At 50.4% G+C, this 21,260-nt stretch overlaps 1 protein-coding gene across 1 annotated transcript in view; it reads left to right on the forward strand.

The window, feature by feature from the left end:
• The window catches only part of LOC146833945 (uncharacterized), a 747,002-nt gene that overhangs the window by 529,393 nt on the left and 196,349 nt on the right, over positions 1-21,260 (forward strand). The window contains exon 4 of the mRNA XM_085600111.1: positions 8,419-9,395. Coding sequence (XP_085456237.1) covers positions 8,419-9,395 — 977 coding nt within the window. The remainder of the gene's footprint in view (positions 1-8,418; positions 9,396-21,260) is intronic.

Consider the following 21,260-nt stretch of genomic DNA (forward strand, 5'->3'; position numbering starts at 1 on the left):
CCGCAGCTGTTTCTCCCACTCCACATAACCCTGGAAGTGAGCCTACAGGTTTTCCTCACGCCCTGGGCAGCCCTCCTCAAACGCTCCATGCTGGTCACCCTCACTGCCTGCTGCTCTCTCACTGTGCCGGTCTCTCTGAGCCAGGCTCCACACACCACTCTGCTCAAGAAGCCACCGGTAAGCATTATTTTCAAATCTCGATTCTCCACACAATCAAAAGACTCATTCTCATCACTTCACATTAGAAACATATCCCTTTACTCCTGGCGAGCTTGCGGACAGCCGGTAGCTGGCTGCTATGTTGTCCCCGCCTACACAGCTCCCTTTTACACAGCACATGGTATCAACACATGACCGCCGTAGGCTCTAAGACATCAGCCAGCTCATCTTCTATCTCTTCGCTGATACCCCATGAAGTAGGTGCAGATAGACTTTACATGTTCCAAGAGGTAGCTCCCGAAAATGCAAAATGCATTCCCCATTTATACCTATGCAGAATCGAGGCAAAAATCCAGCCCAACAAGGTAGAACCCCACAGAGAAGTAGTGAATCTGACCCATTACGAGATCAACCCAATGGCTCCATACCATTTCACCCAGAATGGCGATATTCACACTGAGCTTGACAGCATGCACAGAAAGGGGCAACACAGGGGAGGATACTGTTTGGTCCCAAGACATCCCAGAGGAGACATTCTTGGAGGTAGCAAAACCCTCAACTAAATGCACAAACACATCAGCTCCCGCCTCCATTTGTGGTCCATGCGTAACCCTTAGCGTATCTGGGGCAGTCTTCTTCAACAAGTCCACCCCAGACATGGAGTTCCTAAGTAGGGCCGTTCAGCTCGATGATACTATGGGGAAATGAGTCTTATAGGGGAGGGTAGAACAAAAGCATAGACACCCTCTGTCAGGAAATCTGGGACACAGAGGTGGGTGGATACACTTGGCGAGAAAAGGAAGGTGCAACTTCTAATTGTACAGAAACTGACACTGTACTCCTTGTGTTTCAGAGGGAAAAGAACGCTTCCACTGGGCACAAATTAAAACTGCAGCACGATCCTGCACATCCTGGATACGCAATGGGGCACCTCCACGCTGATGGATATGTACTGGGAGTGCAGTGATTTTGCTTACACTCAGCTTGTCCCTGGATGGCGCGGAGTTTGGTCCCTCATAACCATACACACCCGGATCCTGGTCATTCCAAATATCTAATTTGTACCAGCACCCGCTAAAGAAGAAGATAACCTTGCTACATCAGGCTAATGAAATGGAACTACAAAGTATTTTGGTTGCACTCAGTAGAAGAACATTCCAGAAGAATTCATACTGTTCTCGGACACACAAGTATTGGCAGGAGGGTCCATACCCTTCTTCACCATGCAGACAAAAACTAATGCCCAGTCGTTACAGATCACCAGGTGGGAGTTCCTTTAAATGATTGTTAGAAATGGGGATCTCTAGTTGGCAATAGTTTGCACCTTTGTCTAAGTAGAGACCCTTGCTTCTAATCAGGGTAAGGGAGTTATGCCATTAGACAACCCCTGCTCACCCACTTAGTAGGTTGGCATGAGCAAGCAGGCTTATCTCAGAGGCAGTATGTAAAGCATTTGTGCACACATACAGTAATACAGTGAAAACATTACAAATGGACACCACACCACTTTAGAAAAATAAGTAATCTTTATCTAAACCAAACAAGACCAAAACGACAAAAATCCACAATACATATAGCAAGATATCCTCAAAATTAGGTTATTTACACAAATAAAGCTTGTTGCAACAAATACCTCCGCCTGGGACTAATACGAAATTGTGACAGATGAAAATCCAAAGTAAGGCGCTGACCGCAAGGTGCGCCGCATCGGCTGCGGAGTCACACAGTCCCCTAAAGAACAGTACCTTGGCAAGTATTGAAAGCAAAGACGGTGCACAGCATCGGGGAGGTGATTCTTCGTTGGCACCAGGCACCATTGGTTCCTTACGCCCACAGGGGAGGTGATGTGTCGGTTTCTTACGACCCCAGGGGAGGTAAGGCCTCGGTTCCTTACTGCAGTGCAGGGGAGGTGAGGCGTTGGTTCCTTAATGTGGTCGGGGAGGTGAGGCTTTAGTTCTTTACTGTTTCCGGGGAGGTGATTTTGCGGTGGCAGCCATGCTTCAGTTCCTTACGAAGGAGCGGTGTCGATGGATTTAGGAAGTCACTCACATTCAGTATTGGCACTGCGATGATGAAGCACCGGCGTCAATGAGGTCAGGGCTGTGGTGTGAGTTGGGCGGTGCATTGTGAGCATCACTTGCGGTGCCATTGGCTCCGGTGCAGGCAGCAGCCTCGGTGATGGCATCTGAGTCAATACGGTGTGGCATCTGCAGGCATCAGAGCTGGGGTGCAAGTCGGGGCAGTGCATCATGCTCTTCACGAGTGGTGCCCACGGCTCATTGCAGGTCGCAGCTTTGCTCAATGGCATCGGTGTTGCAATTTCCCTCTGTATCAGATGAAACAGTAGTTCCAGATGCAGGAAGAACAAGGAAATAGAGTATTTGTGACTACAGAACAGGAGGCAAGCTCTACTTCAATCCCTTGGAGATCATCTTCAAGCAGGATGGACAGCACACAGCAAAGTCTTTGTCCTCTTCTTGGCAGAAACAGCCACTGCAGACCAACCCCAGACAGCACACAGCAAAGGGGCAGTCCTTCTCCTTCAGCTTTCCCAGATCTTCTCCTTGGCAGAGCCCAGAAGTATTCTAAAGTTCTGGGCCCCAATATTTAAACCACATTTCCCTTTGTTCTCTTGTGGCAGAGAGGCTCTATGCTCAGTCAAAACCAGTTCTGTCCTCTCTGGTCCAGGTTCCCGGTAGGAGGTGGAGACAGTATCGTGTAAGGCAGGCCAGGCTCATTCAGGTGCAAGGAAATCTCCTTCCCCTACTATAAATGCAGCCCAGGTCTATTCAACCCAGCCCTGACTCATCCAGGAAAGGCAGGACACACCTCAACCCCCCAGTGGCTGTCTACAGTAAATACACATCCCCAGATCCTGTCACTCTAAAGCCAGACAGTCAATCCACAAACCAGCAGAGGCACACAGGATGTCTAAGCAAGAAAATGCCTACTTTCTAAAAGTGGCATTATCAATCACAAGATGCATTTTATACTCTGAGTTCAGGAATACTAAACTCCATTTTTAGGTCTCGCCTGAGCCAGCGCATGTGCTGCTCTGGCGAGACATTTAGTAAGAGCAGCTTTTGGAAGTGCTACCAAAGCGGCCACCAGCTTGCGATTACGCGCACAAGTGCGTGCCTCGGTACGCCTCTGCTTTCACTTTGGCGCCGCGCGTGCGACGCTGCATCTGCTTAAAAACTTCTATTTCTTTAATTTTGCTATAATCGCGGCACCCGCGCTTTACTTTTAACATTAAAAGTGAAGCGCGGGTGCCGCGATTATAGCAAAAGTAAAGAAATAGATGTTTTTTCTATTTCTTTACTTTTGCTATAATCGCGGCACCCGTGCTTTACTTGTAATGTTAACCCCTTCAGCGCGGCGCGGATTACCGCGCTGTGCTGAAGGGTTCGTGCGCGGGCGGGGCCATGACGGAGCGGTTCCGTCATCCGCACAGCGCAACCGATGCGCATGACGGAACCGCTCCGTCATGCGCATCGAAAGGGTTAAAAGTAAAGCGCGGGTGCCACGATTATAGCAAAAGTAAAGAAATAGAAAAAAACATCTATTTCTTTACTTTTGCTATAATCGCGGGCACCTGCGCTTTACTTTTAACATTAAAAGTAAAGCGCGGGTGCCGCCATTATAGCAAAAGACGATCTGTTGGTCTAGTAAATACTTCTTAACCACTGCACTCCTTTTTGAAAGATTGGTTTCCAAACATTAATGTGTTTTATCTTTGTTTATCTAACAAATTACAGCTAAAACTAGGCACTGCTTTTGGCCTATTTAATCTACTTGATGTACTCTGACTCTGTTATATCGCTCTGTACCCTGGTGCAAACCTGGTGTTTTCTTTTTATGTTTTTCTGTGTATATATTTTATTTTTAACATATGTAAATGTGAGGTGCTCTGATGCCCTTTGGGGCCTGGCTCCGGCTTATATAACACCTTCCACATTAATAAATAAAACAAAAGTTCTTCCAAATGATTGGAGTAAATGAGCTGCCGGTGCCTCACATCATCCCTTTCTTTGGATACAAGATGTCTCAGAGGGCTCTTTTTTATATCCAACAGATGAACAACTCAGTATCTTGTGCTATTCTGTTTCTCTATTGATTGGAATTCATGAATAGCTTTCATCATAAAAACAAACAAGCATTGGCATAGCCAATAGGTCTCGCTTTTGGGACCTTATAAGTATTTAGTTATGCAGCACAATATCTTTGGGGCAACAACATTAACTGTTGCATGGTTAAACACTTATAAGGTCCCAAAGGCGAGACCTATTGGCTATGCCAATGCTTGTTCTATCTTGTCCCAATGGGAAGTTATACTTATACTTATAAGATGTGATAAGTAAACTCCCAACTCCCATTCTATCCTATAGGACAGATAGCCTTTCAATAGTGAAAAATGAAATATACTGTAGTTCACTATCAGGGAATGTCACACACATCAGTACATGTACTACCTTTCACATACACTGCACCCTGCCCACAGGGATAGCTTGGGCCTACCTTAGGGGTGACTCACATGTGATAAAAGGGAAGATTAGGGCCTGGCAAATGGGTGCGCTTGTGAGGTTGACATGACTGTCGAGACTGCGCGATAACACTGCAGTGGCAGGTCTGAGACCCCTTTGAAAGGCTGCTTGTGTGGGTGGAACAATCAGTGCTGCAGGCCCACTAGAGGCATTTGATTTACAGGCCCTGGGCACACACAGTGCACTGTACTAGGGACTTAGTAGTAAGTAAAACAAGCCAATCATAGAAACACACTTATCCATAATAACAATTTACACACAGAGAATGTGCACTTTAGCACTAATTGGCAGTGGGAAAGTGCCCAGAGTCCTAAAACCAACAAAAACAGGGTCAAAAACAGAAGGCCCAAAAGCAAAATGTCTGGGGATTAACCCACTGGAAAAGCCAGGTCTAACAATGAGGAACAGAACTGAGCTTGGCCTTAATTCGATCAAGGAAGAACTTAGAGCCATCTGGCTCATGGTGATGCAGCATCAGTATGTGTTAGAATCAATGACCGTGATGAAAGGAGGGGTATTTGCCAAGGACGACATAGATAATGGGACTTTGACTCTTGCCATCCAAGCATTGCACTGTTTTCAAAGAGACATGCATGAGGTGACCCTGGACAGGAGTGGTTCTCCAAGTGGTTCTCTTGGCTCCCCTGGTGGTTTTCCAGAGTGTGCACGTTGTTGCTACCTGTTTTCATAGCATTCTTGTTTGTGTGTGGTTGCATGCAGTAACAGATTTCTTGCTGTGAAAATGCAGTCCTCAAATTGGGTAGAATGCAAGTAGCTAGGAAAGTAGTAATTGCCAAAACCGAAGAACAGTCCCCCAATATTGTTCCTGTCATGAAGTATGTGTTAGGTAGTGTAGTTTGAAAATTCAACTAGAGGGGGAAAAGTTAACATTGAAAAGGTTGATGTCAATGTGACTAACAATACATTCATACACAAAAACGAAATTGCATCTTTGTTGACAAATTCACTTGTTCTGAACGCCATGTCAACCCTGACTCAGAAATACATAGTCAGGCATGCTCTGTAACCCAGACCCGAGGTCACTGGTTGACAGGTTGCAGGTGGGGTGGCATGACCAGTAAACAAATGCATGAACATGAAATCCCAGATCAATCTCACAAATAGGTACAGTGACGCCACAATGGTCCAGGGAGATTCACACCAATAAAGCTTACATGGCTGGAGTGGTGAGTACGTTCCCAAATCGCCATAAAGTCACATGCCACATAATGTTAGGAACACTTAGCCAATGAGGACACAGCACACACAGTACACGCAGTGATCATGCGCTCCTCATGCCAGACATCTGGACATATTGCTTACAGGCCACATTGTGTCATCGCAAGGTCGAGGCCCACCTGAACTCCTCATCCAATACATTAATTTATGGCTCCAATGACAGCGGTCTGTATTGCTTTCCGAAGCAGGATTGGTGAAACCATTTTATTGCATCCAATGAACTGTACAAAAGTGTGTTGGACCGTTTGTTATTGAGACAGTCCTTAGACACTATGCCTGTGACTGTTTTTGGACGCATTGTTTAATTAAACAAACTGTTCCTGTTTTGCCCAATGCCTCTTGTCTCTTGTTTTTTTCAAGGTAGTTCATCTTCAAGCAACACTAGTAGGAAAAAGTGCAGGACACTACAAGTGGCTAAATTTACAGACTTAGCTTTGTTAAATGGCCTTCTTTTGGTAGAAATAAAAGGTGTCAGCATGTGGAGTGTTCCTAAGAAGTCTCTCCACCATCGATGGGTCGGATATGAAGTCAACGAGACAGAGCTTGTTCTGAAATGCTCTCTCTTTGAAGGCAGAGAAGAAGTGGGCTGCTTTCTCTACTTCCAACGTCCCATTATAACAAGTATCTTCCCAAGAGTCCTTGCAGGTCACGCCATCTGCTCCGATCACGGTCTCATAGGAACTTTCCCATGGGACAACAATGTTCCTGAACTATAACATGTTGATCTTGATTCCCAGGCCTGCTCTGTTGTGAAAACACAACAGTTCTTCTTATTGGGTTTAGCTTGTGATGCTTCCCCTTCTCTCCTTACCTAACTAATAAAACCAATACATTATTCTAGCTAACAAGGACGCTTTTTCCACCTGCAACACAAACGTGTGAAAGAACGAAATCTGCAGCACAACTGAAAATCAAACTGTTTAATTCTAAAGCAAGAGCTTTCAGGGTAAAGCAGTCCAGGCCTATAGGATTCAGCTAACATAAGAAAAACAGTGTATGATTTTCACAAATTGCATTGAAAATGAGGCACGTTCGGTTGACATTTCTACCTACAGGGAAAATGACACAATTAATAAACACATTTAATAGTGAATGTTTGTCAGTTGCACAACACAAGTTCTTCACATTGGTGGTTTCTACTGGTTATATTTACTTTCTACATTACCTCTTCCCGTTTACTATTCACTGGCCTAAATATATCACACTTTACGTTATTACATTTCAAGATCCTAACACTTTATGTTAACACAACAAAGGATTATATGCGAGTGTGCTCAATGTGTGATTATAATGCACCCCTACAAATGAAATAAAATGTCCTCTACATCAGGGTTTATGGATGGGCAGAGTTAGGGCTGGTAAATGTTTGTAAGGTTCAGTAGTGGGTACAGGTTATGGGTGGCGAAGAATTCTTTGGGTTCAGGATTGCATAGAGTTTAGATGTAGATAGGGGTTTTTAGGGTTTAGCGATAGGTGAAATTTAGGCGTGGTGAGGGATTTTTAGGGGCCATGGATTGATGGCATTTAGGTCTGCTGAGGATCATTTAAGCTTCAGGGATGGGTGGAGTTTGGGGGTGTTGAGACAATTTAAGGGGTCATGATGGATGGGGTTTAGGTGTAGAAAGGGATTTTTCATTTCAGGAATGGGCGGAGTGAGGGGTAGTGATGGGCTTTAGGGTTCAGTGAGGGGTAAAGTGTATGGATAAAAGGGGCTTCTAGGGTTCAAGGATGGGTATACTTTAGGTGTAGTGAGGGTTTTTTGGTTTCTAGGATGGGTGGAATTTAAGGGAAGAAAGGGCTTTTAGGGTTCACGGATGGGTGTAGTTTAGGTATGGTGACGGTTGTTTAGAGGCATGGATGGATGGTGCTTGGGGGTCGTGAGGGGTCAGCAAATTGGGAACATGTAAAGAAATTGTAAAATTAGGACCTGCAACCATTCCCTTTACACCTTATAAAATAAGCATGCAAAAGACAATTTTAAACAAAAAGACATTCTATGAATCGACTTCTATGAAATGGTAAAAGTCTTTCATTTTGAAACTTTCAATTAAATAGTAAAGGTGAAACTGTTTCTCAGTAATGGTAGACCACAAAATAATGTTTCTATGAAATTACATACAACTCCTGTGCCCTGTGGAAAGACCTGTCCACAGTGGAGACAGAAGCAAACTGGAAGTCTTGAAAAGTTCTATGTTCCTTTTATATTGAGTATTGAGGAGAAGGGACTGATGGGCTGGGAGCGTTGAAAAAAAGCTAATAACATTTAAAAGCTGAATATGTGTAAGAAATGTGTGGAGCTAGATGGTTCGGGTTGTAATATACATGACAGTATGCATGACTGTAGTCAGCCATTCCTGTCTTAACGGAAGAGGATTACATGATTTAAAGTATTTAAATTGTGTGTAGTTTACTTTGGGAGATGTTTATAATGTAAATTGCTATTCCGTTAATAAGCTTTATTTCTCTTTTTCTACAGATTTGCCTGGCCATCAAACAGAAGACTTCGGTGTCTCCTTCCTACAAAGAAAATGCAAATATTTTGATAGAAGCAATATTGTTTTATCGCCCCATTTCTTCTGCTCAACAACCGCAGCGAAAGATAAAACAGCCGTATCAGACTCAATCCACCCACGTGAAGATCACAGAATACCAGACCCTTCTGCACTGTCACCAGATCCTGTGAGTTGTATCACAGTGAAAAATAAAAATCTGTCACCAACGATCACCCTACCGGTAAGGTGTACCTTCAGATATGTGCAGGCATCCACGACAGTCGGGAATCCCTCAACGTCCGGATCAGATGCTCTGCAAAAAGTCAAACGACTAATTTACATCACAAACTCTAGTTTACAGTCTGGAAAGAATGCAGTGCAAACATCCCATGACGTATCTAAAGATCATACTCGTGCGGTGTTGACACCGCGACTGTGGGAAATAGGCAAAGAGGAAGAAGTCCTTGGTGTAAACAAAGAGGTCAAGACGGATGCTCACTGTGGAACTAAGAATAAACAGAACTTCGATTACAGGGAAGTCATTGCAAAGCTAAGAGAGCAGCAAATGAACAATTTAAGAACTCAGGTGAGAAGCCGTGGCACCACACAGTTGCCCTTGCACCCAGGAGCTCCAAAAATTACTGAACTCGGAGGCACTGACACGTACGCGGACAACTGCCCCAAAGAAGTGCGGCCATGGCCCACCAGAGGCAAGGCCAGTCCAAGTACGGAGGAACAACCGCACGTCTTCGGGCCAATGCCGCCTCCCGGCGATTCCCAGGCAGAGAATGGGAAAGAGACTAGAAAGATCCGGCTTCGCAGGCCGCAGTCACATCCGTCTGTCTGGAGCAGGAGAAAGCACGAGCCGTCGGAAACGGCGCGGGGCGAGGAAGGGCAGACAAAGTCAGACACAACATCGGTTCTTACCTTTGTCGGCAAGACGTGTGAGCCGCGGGCTCCGGTGAGTCATTTAAAGAGTCATTAAGAATGTGTTACAGATAAACATTGCAATCAATAGCAATCCGAGTTAAAACGCTCTCTTCATTATGGCAGTAAATTAAAGCTCCCTACGTGGTCTGTAGTGACGCAGCACATCTCCATTTAACAGATTAATTTGTGAATGCGGGATGGGGTGTTGTGTTTTTTACGATTTAAAAAATGATGGATTACTCCACTGTTAGACAGGTGATAAAGCGCACAAATTAACCAATTATGAATTAATACCACCTCACGTTTTGCGGGCTCCTTTCGAGACAATCACCTTCACTGTTTAATTTTGCTACTTTGAAACCACGGCTGGTACTGCATGTGCTTTGGAAGGCGCATCTGTTTGTTACGTCAAGCAAGGTGAATTATTGCCCAAATAATCAAATGAAAAATAGCGATATCGACCACATATTTACTTATCAGACGTCCTCTTATAAATCAAGCGTGTCAAAAACGCTTAATATTTCTTTAATGTGGACTTATTTGTGGAATACCCAACAACATAAATTGTATAATAGTCCTGGCCCAATGAGTCTAGTTGCTGTTGCCCACTTGGAAAGAACATCTTTATTGATTTGAGTAATCGCCGGCTTCAGTTTGCAATGATGGTGCTTGCAGTAAAGTGAAATTATTCAATTTACAAGAAACTGTCCTCGTTACACGGAAGAGTTTTTCAGTAATTTATTTCTGCCTTTTTATCACAACTTTCGTTCCTCTGTGTGGATTGATCAATTTAGGAACGAGACAGCTTTCTAAAATGCAAACATATTTGAAGATGTATAATGGTTAGGTGACAACTTGTTCTCACCCAACCGTTGTTTTCATTTTATCTGTTTTCATTTGATATTATCCCTCAAATTTGGAACCCCAAATTCAAATTAATCTATGTGGTAAATGCTCCATGCAAAATCTTGTAGCCTCGGATACATACCATTTACAGGTTCTCCATTACAGAATGATCCGTATCAATTCTGTTTTTACAGTTGCTTTAACATCAGTAGTCACTCACTCACATGCTCAGATATATTTGAAAAATACCACACAGTCTCCTAGAAAGAACTGCCCTTGACAGAATCTACATAGTGTCATAACTGGCATCTTTAACCACAGGACCACACAACAACACCACCCCACAAGCAGCAGATGAACTCAACAGGTAACAACCTCCTGTAACTGCTGACCCTAATATTGAAAATACGCTGGTGTTGCTGCCTTATATTAAAGTCATTGATTATGGTGACCCCCGGGGGAATGTATGCCGATGTGTTGAGCTCATGACGAGACTTGAAAAGTTACTGACGCTGACTTGTTGATGTCACGTGCCATCATGCTGCAAACTCCGGCAAGGTGCTGTGAGGTGTTCCTGGCTCCTGGTCCCCTGTTCCCTGGGCTGGAGTCTTCACCCAGGTCTGGCTTATTGACCTTTTCTGGCTGCAACGAGAAAATCGGATTAATGCCTGGCTTACAGAATCGCACCACAGTACATTTGGAGGCTCCCGAGTTGGGCGCAGTGGGGATGCAGGTGAGGCCCTAGGTCCGCAGTCCTCCCTAAATAGGTGCAGAAGTGGCCGGTGTTAGGCCAGAGCGGCTTGATCCTACCGGGGCCCGCACACCGCACGCTCTATCGCAGGCACCACATGCTTCTTCTGGGGCCTCATTGGCCATCTTAGCCAGAGCCTCAATTGAGCACGGCTGCCTGGAAACTCCAGGAGCCAGGGCATTAAGTCCATTATTTTGTGCTCTATCTGCCTAGGATGGCAGTAGGCTGAGCCCGAAGCAGCACAGATTGATACAGGTGGGGCTGATAATTTTTCTGGTGAGTGGGGCTTTGTGACCTTGTGCCTTACTGGTTTTTTAAAGTTCAGCAGAGTCGCAAGCCCTCTTGGTGGTGGTTAGGTGTCATTGGGCCTGGAGGGAAGCTTGCTTTCTGCAGACATATTCAACCATTCAGTCATTGTCTGCCACCACTTGTCCACTGCTTGTCCATAGCTTGTCCACTTCTTATCATTTGGTCATTTCCTGAAGCCCGGGCGGTGGCACAGTTGAAGCGGGTCATCTAGTGCCTTGTTGGCCTCAGTGGCATTGAGATGCACGCTACTCTGTAGGCCTTGCCTGGTGTGTGTGCCTGTGAGCAGTATTTTCTCAGACTGCTTGGCTGCCATCAAACTCTCAGGTATGGGCCTGTTTGTGTAAGTGCAAAAAGAACAGATGATGGATTGTTCTTCTTGCTGTTTGTGTAAGTGGTGTGAGAATATGATGACTTTAAAGAAATTGCGCTTTGGATAGGATAGGATAAAAATGTATAAAGCGCACTAATACCTGTGAGTGTCAAGATGCTAGGCGGGTGGAGAGAAAAAGAAAGGCACAGATCTGCCAACAATGTTGAAAAAAGCCATGTCTTCAGCAGCGTCATAAACACCGGAAAAGAATCTGCATGAGAGATAGAGGGGGCAGGGTATTCCAGAGTTTTGTGGCTACCAGAGAGAAGGAGCATTTGCCCTGTCTGACCTTGCTGAATTTAGGAGAGATCAGTTTTCTCTGGGAAGAGAATCTCAGGGTCCTCCCGGGGGTGTACCATTGGAACATGGTTTTCAGCTTTGGCGAGCCTTTGCTGTGCAAGGCCTTATAGACCGTACTAAGGACTTTGAGGGAGATGCGCTTCCTGATGCGGAGCAAATGCAGAGCACGGATCCCCTCCCTTGCTGATTGATGCTTAGGAATATTGAGGATCAGCCAGGCTGCCGTGTTCTGGACGACCTGAAGCCTGTTCAAGGAGGCCACATTGATGTTGTGGTACAATGCATTGCAGTAATCAAGCCAGGTAGTGACTAGTGCAACAATGGTGGGCCGGTACAGTTCAGATGGAATGTAGGAAAGCACCTTTCTGAGGGTATACAAGATGTAGAAACAGGTACTAAAAGTGCAGCTGTTCTTCCTCCCCTAGGCAAAACCAAAAAGCAAGGAAATTATTTCACAGTGCTAGAAGCTCTCAGCAACAACAATTGAAATCCCATCAAGCTATCACTGGGTTCTTTCAGAAAATGCCTAGAACTACCTCCAAAGCGGTGACAGACGATCCTAGCCATGGTTCTGCTATTTCATCACTTTTAGCTGTGTCCTCTTTCCTGGGCCATGAATACTTTGAGGGAGACTGTATTGTCCCTGGGGTTGGGTCTCTTATGGTTGGAGGTGCTCAGGAGGGATCAGTCTATCAGTCTTCCATTGTTCTTTCAGCAACTGCTGTGGGATCCTCGGCCACTGCTCAGGCAATCACCCTGATAAGACTTTCAAAGACTTTTGCTCTCCAAACACATCCCTGGAGGGAGGTGCCCAAGGGGGTTATGCGTGGGTTCTGTTCTAGATGAACTTTGAGAAATGAAACTAGTGTTGATGCAGTGACAGCTTCATGGAGAGAGGCAGTGATTGGGGAAGATTTCACTCTCTCAGACATTGACAATGATGGGCAAATGGAGGGTAGGGGAGGTCCTTCTAATTGTGATCTCTTGCTGAAAATATCAGACAAAGAGAGTTACTTAATTTAATTCCCAACCCACCCCCTCGGTTTCCCTCTTTGCCTCCTGTGTATTGTAGTTCGACTCCTTTGGAGGGTTCACCTTCCAAGTTATATCATGACCTTTTTCTTCTGAGCACACAGTTGGATAATGTCATTGGAGGGGAGGGTGCCCCTTCTGATATTTTATTCTGCATCAAAAGGTTCCTGTTTTCTACTTTAACTTTATAGAAAAAACGGTGGTAAGTTCAGAACATGTTTTGGAAATTCTGTCTGCAATTTTGTTCGAAGTCCAAAATGTAAACAAGATTGGCCTCACCAAGTCAACATCAGCAGTGAATTACTTTAAGGATAATTCTGTGACATTTAAGTCCAAGACGATTGTGCCTTTAGGAGGGTCTAGAGATGCTTCTGTTCAAGCTGGTATATCACCTCATCAGTTGCCTCCCCAGAAAACTTTTGCAACTTTGAAAATGAAGAGCTATGTTTAAATATGTTGTTTGGGGATTCAAACAAGTGCTCCTCTCTAGGTAAAGTTAAGTTAGAGATTTTTTGTTGGACAGGCCACACGAAGGGCTTGCGCCCTCCCCGCATGACAGGGCCCAAGCCCCGGCCTCCCAGGCGCGGCCCACGAGAATCACCCGCACCCCGTCTCCCGACGGAACTCCTGCCCTCGGACCTCCCTGTAGCACGGGCCCAAGCCACCACCGGCTCCCTCGGCCGGGTCAAGCCGCCATCTTGGGCCCTGCGCCACGAGGCCGCGTGGCCTCCCCCCGACCCTAACCCTGGGCCTGGCCGGCCCCGACATCCCGGCACCACCATCCACCCAGGAGGTGAGCGGATCACTTGGCAGGTCAATGGGAGGACGAAGTGCCAAGGACTCTCCCCCGCCAGGTGACGATCGCCTCCAGCTCCCCCAGGCACCGGCTCCACCCCCCCGCTGGGTGTCTGGACACCTTCATCCCGGACCCTCCGACCCCCAAGTGCGAGGGTCCGGACATCAAAGGGCACCTGCCCTATAACTGGAGCAGCTGCGGAGCAGGAAGGCAGTTGTATCCTGGAGTCGAGAGACACCGAGAGAACTCAGCCTTGACGGACTACTGGCGCTGCCGTAGCCCTATCTTGTGATCTATCGTCCTGCCTGCTGGCGCTGCCGCAGCCTTCTGCAACATCCATCCTCGTCAGGACCTGCTGGCGCTGCCGCGGCCCGTTGTAACGACCATCTTCACCGGGACCTGCTGGCGCTGCCGCGGACCGTATATCGACCATCATCTCTGGGACCTGCTGGCGCTGCCGCGGCCCGTGTATCGACCATCTTCACTGGGACCTGCTGGCGCTGCCGCGGCCCGTACCAGCTAGATCACCTAAGCTCGAGGATTGTGAGCTACCCACCATACCACCTCCCCTTTCCCATCTTGAGAGACTTGAATCGAGGGGACCCCTGAGTCCAGACCTCCTTGTACCTTTTCATCGTACCTTAAGAAGTGCTTATAAAGAACGCTAACTCATCTCCTTGTGTGGTATCTGTCTGTGGGGGGGAAGTTATTTGTCTGTACGATCGCTGGAGACGGCTCTCCCCGGAGACCTCTCCCCTTGTCCTCGGCCGACCCTCCCGGTCCGTCTAACATTGGTGGCCAGCGGCGCGATCCGAATCAACGCGTAATCGTACAGAGAGTAGCTCACCCCACGACAAAACCACGATGTCAGCTAAAGATAGCGGTTCCACTGAAAAGTTCCAAATGGATAAGTTGGAAGAGTATAACCACCGCGAACTTAAACAATTCTGCATGGAACTAGGCATTGCTACCACCGGCCTGAGTACCAAAGAGGATTTGAAGCGCGCCCTTGAGTCGTGGGCAGAAACGGGGATCACCGGATCCTCCGACCAAAACAGTGTCGCACCACAGGGGAACGCCACGGCTCCCGAGGAGAGGGGAACGGGCCTCTCGCAGGAGGAGATCCAGGAAAGAGAAAGGACCAGATTACACGAGTTGGAAATGGCACGACTCAAGATGGACGGTGAACTAAAGTTAGCCGAGCAGAAACTAAATCTAGAGCATCTGCGGCTCCGAGAGGAGCGAGAAGAAAAACAGAGACAGAGAGAGCTTGAGGAAAAAAGAATAACACTCGAACACGAACGCAAACTGGCGGAAATAGAACTGCGGAAACAGAATAAAGAGACGGGGGTGCCTGAGCGACCGCACACCCCAGGGGCAACCGAGAAAAAAGTCCACATCCCCAAGGATGTTGTCCGAGAGTATGTCCGAGAAGACGACATACAACAGTGGTTCAAAGCCTACGAGATCGCCATGACCTCCCACCGGATCGACCGGAGTGATTGGGGAGCTGGACTATGGGGGAGGTTCGTCAACGAAGGTCGCGATGCCCTGTTGCAGCTCCCAGATCACCAAATGTCGTCCTACGACCACATGAAGGCTGCCCTCCTCACCCGCTACGGCCTCACACCCGAGATGTACCGCCAGAGGTTCAGAGATTGCACCCGGATCCCGGGTACAACTTGGGTGGAGTACGTAAACTATTTCAGCAGAGCCTTCGAGGGGTGGATCAAGGGGAGCCATGTAACGACCTACGAACAACTCTTTAACCTCATGGTATGGGAACACCTGTCGAACAACTGCTTTGTCGAGCTCAGGCAGCACCTCCTCGACAGTAAATTGACCGACCCCCGGCAGCTCGCCGCTGAAGCTGACCGATGGGAGAGCACCCGAGTGGGCCGGAGAGGACCGCACGAGCAGACCCGAAGCAACCAAGGCCAGCACCGTCCTCGGGGAGGAGGAGGAGGCCAGGGGCGAGGGAGAGACACCCTCCCGGCAACACCCGTGGCCAGCACCCCGCCCTCGGCCGGCCGGGGAAACCCCCCGATGCGTCCAGGGTTCCGAGCCAATGTCACGTGCCACCGATGCCAGCGAGTCGGCCATTACGCCAATGACCCGAGCTGCCCGCAGAACCAAACACCCAAGCCCCGCCAGGTAGCTGCCGCCGCCCTGGGAGAAGAACGACTGTCAGAGGAACAGGAAGAGTATGGGCCGGCCCAGCAAGAGTGGGAACCGGCCGCCATGGTTCTAGCGTGCCTAGGGGGAAAAGACATAGTCCCGCGGGCTCCCCTACCCGCCAACACCAGGAAATACGGTCAGTGGGTGACCATTAATGGGCATCGGGCCGAGGCCTTACGTGACACAGGCGCCAGTGTGACGGCCGTCCGCTGTCACCTGGTGAAACCGGAGCAGATCCTGCCGAACATTCTCTGCCCCGTCCGCTCAGCTGACAATTCCGAAAGTCTGTGTCAAATGGCCTGCGTCCCCTTCGAATGGGGAGGGGTCTCCGGCCTGCTGAAAGTGACGGTCCGGGATGATGCCCCCGTGGACTGCCTCCTGGGGAATGACCTTGAGAGTTCCCAATGGGCCACCGTCGAGAGAAGAGAGCACCTGGGGATGCTGGGCCTCCCGGACTGGGCCTGCGTAACCACCCGGTCCAGGGCAGCCCGTGCCGTTCCCCGACCAGAAGAACCGGAATGGCCAGAAACCTCCGCCCCCGGTCGCCCCAGTAGAAGACAACGATGAGGCCAACCCCCCGGAGCCAACGACCGAAGGGGACGCGCACCTCCAGGACGTCCCCGGCCTGGCTCAGTGGCGTCAAGAAGGGGGGCCCACCCAAGAACAGTTCCGCCAGGAGCAAAAGACTTGCCCCTCCCTCGAGGGACTCCGCCAACAAGCCAGCGCCCAGAGCGCAGGGGACTCCACCGGAACTCACTGGGTCTACTGGGAGAACGACCTGCTATACAGCGAACAGAGGATCGCAGAGCTAGGGGCCGGTCGAGTACTGGTGGTACCTCTCCGCTTCAGAAACTTCTTGCTCAATCTGGCCCACGATGTCCCCCTGGCTGGACACCTGGGCCAAGACAAAACTTACAGTCGCCTAGTGACCCACTTTTTCTGGCCGAAGATGCGGAACGACGTCCTGAACCACTGCCGGTCCTGCCCCACGTGCCAGGCCAGCGGGAAGAGTGGCCGTAAGCTGAAGGCCCCTCTACAACCCTTCCCGGTGGTCACCACCCCGTTCGAGAGGGTAGGAATAGAGATTGTGGGGCCCCTGGACCCCCGCACGGCACAAGGACATAGGTTCATCCTAGTACTGGTGGATCACGCCACCCGCTACCCCGAGGCGGTGCCTCTACGAACAGTAACAGCTCCGGTGGTTGGCCGGGCCCTAATGGGGATCTTCTCCCGGGTGGGCTTCCCCCGAGAAGTCGTCAGCGACCGAGGCACGAACTTCATCTCCAAATACATGAAGTCCCTCTGGCAACAGTGCGGGGTCACCTACCGATTCACGACCCCCTATCACCCCCAAGGGAACGGACTAGTGGAGCGATTCAACCGCACTCTCAAAGGGATGATTGGGGGATTGGAAGAGCCCCTCCGTCGCCAGTGGGATGTACTACTCCCGTGCCTCCTCTTCGCCTACCGGGAAGTTCCCCAGAAGTCCCTCGGTTTTAGCCCCTTCGAACTCCTGTACGGGCACCCTGTGCGAGGGCCCCTCAGCCTAGTCAAAGAAGGTTGGGAGGTGGCCCCCCTAAAGACCCCTCCAGACGTCTTCAAGTACCTCCTGGCCCTACGTAATCAGACCCGGCGCTTCAGGGAGATGGCCAAGGCGAACCTCGAGGCCAGCCAGGAAGACATGAAGAGATGGTATGATCACAATGCCTCCTCCGTCGAGTTCGAACCTGGACAACAAGTGTGGGTGATGTCCCCCACCGAACCATGTGCCTTGCAAGATAAGTGGACGGGGCCCTTCAAGGTGGTCGAGCGCAAAAGCCCCGTCACTTACCTCATCGACCTGGGGACCTCCCGGAACCCCCTTCGGGTCCTCCACACCAACCGACTCAAACCACACTTTGTGCGCTCAGAACTCGGCCTCCTGATGGCTACGGACAGTGGGGCAGAGGAAGACTCCGAACCCCTCCCGGATCTTCTGCAGACTCAGGAGAATGACGGCTCCGTGGACGGGGTCCGGCTCTCTGACGCCCTCACTTCGGAGCAACGCCAGGGCTGCCGGAACCTCCTGCTGCAGTTCGCTACCCTGTTCTCCCTCACCCCCGGGGTCACCCCTTGGTGTTTGCACGACGTGGACACCGGGGACAGCCCCCCTGTCCGACACCGGGCCTACCGCGTACCAGATCGGGTACGGGCCTGCATACAGGAGGAGGTGGCCAAGATGCTCACAATCGGGGTCATCGAGCCCTCGGACAGTCCCTGGGCCAGTCCGGTTGTATTGGTCCCCAAAGCCGCTGCCCCCGGCACCGCACCTGAACTGAGATTCTGCGTCGACTACCGGGGCTTGAACGCTGTCACCCGGACCGACGCTCATCTGATCCCCCGAGCAGACGAGCTGATCGACCGGCTGGGGGCCGCCCGCTACCTCAGTATCTTCGACCTAACAGCGGGCTACTGGCAGATCGGCCTCACACCCAGGGCTCAGGAACGGTCAGCCTTCTCTACCCCCGATGGCCACTACCAATTCAAGGTCATGCCATTCGGCATGAAGAATGCCCCCGCCACGTTTCAACGCCTCGTGAACCAGGTCTTGGCGGGGCTCGAAGAGTTCAGCGCTGCCTACCTGGACGATATCGCTGTATACAGCCGCCACTGGTCCGACCACCTCCTCCACCTCCAGGAGGTCCTACAGGCCCTCCAGCGGGCCGGCCTCACGATTAAGGCCGGCAAATGCCAAATTGGTCAAGGGTCCGTGACCTACCTGGGGCACCAGGTGGGGAGCGGGCTGGTGGCCCCACTGCAACTTAAGATTGCTGCCATCCAGTCCTGGCAGCCCCCCGTCACTCAGACCGAAGTCCGAGCCTTCCTGGGGCTCACCGGCTACTACTGGCGGTTCGTGAGGGACTACGGCAGCATTGTGGGGCCCCTCACGGGTCTCACGTCCAAGAACCAACCAAAGCGGATTAACTGGACCCCCGATTGTCAAGCGGCCTTCGAAAAGCTGAAGGCCGCCCTGTGCACCGCCCCTGTGCTCCAGGCCCCCGATTACAGTCGGGAATTCGTAGTACAGACAGACGCCTCCGACCACGGCATCGGAGCGGTTCTTTCCCAAGTGAACCCCGAGGGTCATGACCAGCCGGTGGCCTTCATCAGCCGACGTCTCCTGGGCCGAGAACAGCGCTGGAGCACCATCGAGAGGGAGGCCTTCGCAGTGGTGTGGGCCCTCAAAAAGCTCCGGCCCTATCTCTTCGGTACCCACTTCCGGGTACAAACCGACCATAGACCCCTGCAGTGGCTGATGCAGATGCGGGGGGAAAACCCAAAGCTATTGCGCTGGTCCATCTCCCTGCAGGGAATGGACTTCACCGTGGAGCACCGACCAGGCCAAGACCACGCCAACGCAGATGGCCTGTCCCGCTTCTTCCGCCTCGACGAAGAGAGTCCCCAAGGAGAGGGGTGACTCTCCCCGCCTTCAGCTGGGGGGGACGCATGTTGGACAGGCCACACGAAGGGCTTGCGCCCTCCCCGCATGACAGGGCCCAAGCCCCGGCCTCCCAGGCGCGGCCCACGAGAATCACCCGCACCCCGTCTCCCGACGGAACTCCTGCCCTCGGACCTCCCTGTAGGACGGGCCCAAGCCACCACCGGCTCCCTCGGCCGGGTCAAGCCGCCATCTTGGGTCCTGCGCCACGAGGCCGCGTGGCCTCCCCCCGACCCTAACCCTGGGCCTGGCCGGCCCCGACATCCCGGCACCACCATCCACCCAGGAGGTGAGCGGATCACTTGGCAGGTCAATGGGAGGACGAAGTGCCAAGGACTCTCCCCCGCCAGGTGACGATCGCCTCCAGCTCCCCCAGGCACCGGCTCCACCCCCCGCTGGGTGTCTGGACACCTTCATCCCGGACCCTCCGACCCCCAAGTGCGAGGGTCCGGACATCAAAGGGCACCTGCCCTATAACTGGAGCAGCTGCGGAGCAGGAAGGCAGTTGTATCCTGGAGTCGAGAGACACCGAGAGAACTCAGCCTTGACGGACTACTGGCGCTGCCGTAGCCCTATCTTGTGATCTATCGTCCTGCCTGCTGGCGCTGCCGCGGCCTTCTGCAACATCCATCCTCGTCGGGACCTGCTGGCGCTGCCGCGGCCCGTTGTAACGACCATCTTCACCGGGACCTGCTGGCGCTGCCGCGGACCGTACATCGACCATCATCTCTGGGACCTGCTGGCGCTGCCGCGGCCCGTGTATCGACCATCTTCACTGGGACCTGCTGGCGCTGCCGCGGCCCGTACCAGCTAGATCACCTAAGCTCGAGGATTGTGAGCTACCCACCATACCACCTCCCCTTTCCCATCTTGAGAGACTTGAATCGAGGGGACCCCTGAGTCCAGACCTCCTTGTACCTTTTCATCGTACCTTAAGAAGTGCTTATAAAGAACGCTAACTCATCTCCTTGTGTGGTATCTGTCTGTGGGGGGGAAGTTATTTGTCTGTACGATCGCTGGAGACGGCTCTCCCCGGAGACCTCTCCCCTTGTCCTCGGCCGACCCTCCCGGTCCGTCTAACATTTTTCAATTTTTAAAAAGGGGGAAAAAGGCACTGAATATAATGTGCCTGTGTCCAGTGGTGTACCGAGAAGGGTAGGAAGGAGAGTAAGATGGATAATTCTATAAGAAGTTTAAAGGGTACAACTAAGAAAAGGAAAAACAAAGGAATTAGAAGATTTCCTAAAGAGAAATTAAAAAGATTTCATTTCCATAAGGATATTGATATGCAGAGTTTGAGGGTGAGGGGTTCATCCAAATTCCCTCCTGAAGGTAGTGTTCTGAATGCTCCCACCATGCAAAATGAGGATTTTACTGGGTTGGAGGTAAGAACTGGAGTAGCTCTGACTACTCCTACTCTTCCACCCCCCACACTTCAGAGAGTTTCAATTCTGTTATCCAGTGATTTGTTTGTGTACCCTGGTGTGGGAGGGGGAACAGGAACTTTGCTCCAGCCAGAGATGGGGCACAGGGAAGTTAGCAATCTGGATGGGTGGACTCAAGATGAAAATCTACACCACAGAGGTTCAAATAAGGGCTCTATGGTGTCTATTTCTTCAAGTGTGAGAAAAACAGATGTTGGCACTATTGAAGCATCTGTCTCGTACCCTCGTCTTGGCTTTACCATGGGGCAAAAACTTTTTGCCTGAGAGATAAGCATCCTTTATGGATTCCTCTGACAGGCCTCCAGGAACAGACCTGTGGGGTGCAGAATGCTCTTTGCTCTGTCCTGGATTTTATCTTGCTATTTGACAATGAATCTCCTCCGGTAAATAG

The sequence above is a fragment of the Triturus cristatus genome, chromosome 4_2 (genome assembly GCF_964204655.1).
Source record: "Triturus cristatus chromosome 4_2, aTriCri1.1, whole genome shotgun sequence".
Lineage (NCBI taxonomy): Eukaryota > Metazoa > Chordata > Amphibia > Caudata > Salamandridae > Triturus > Triturus cristatus.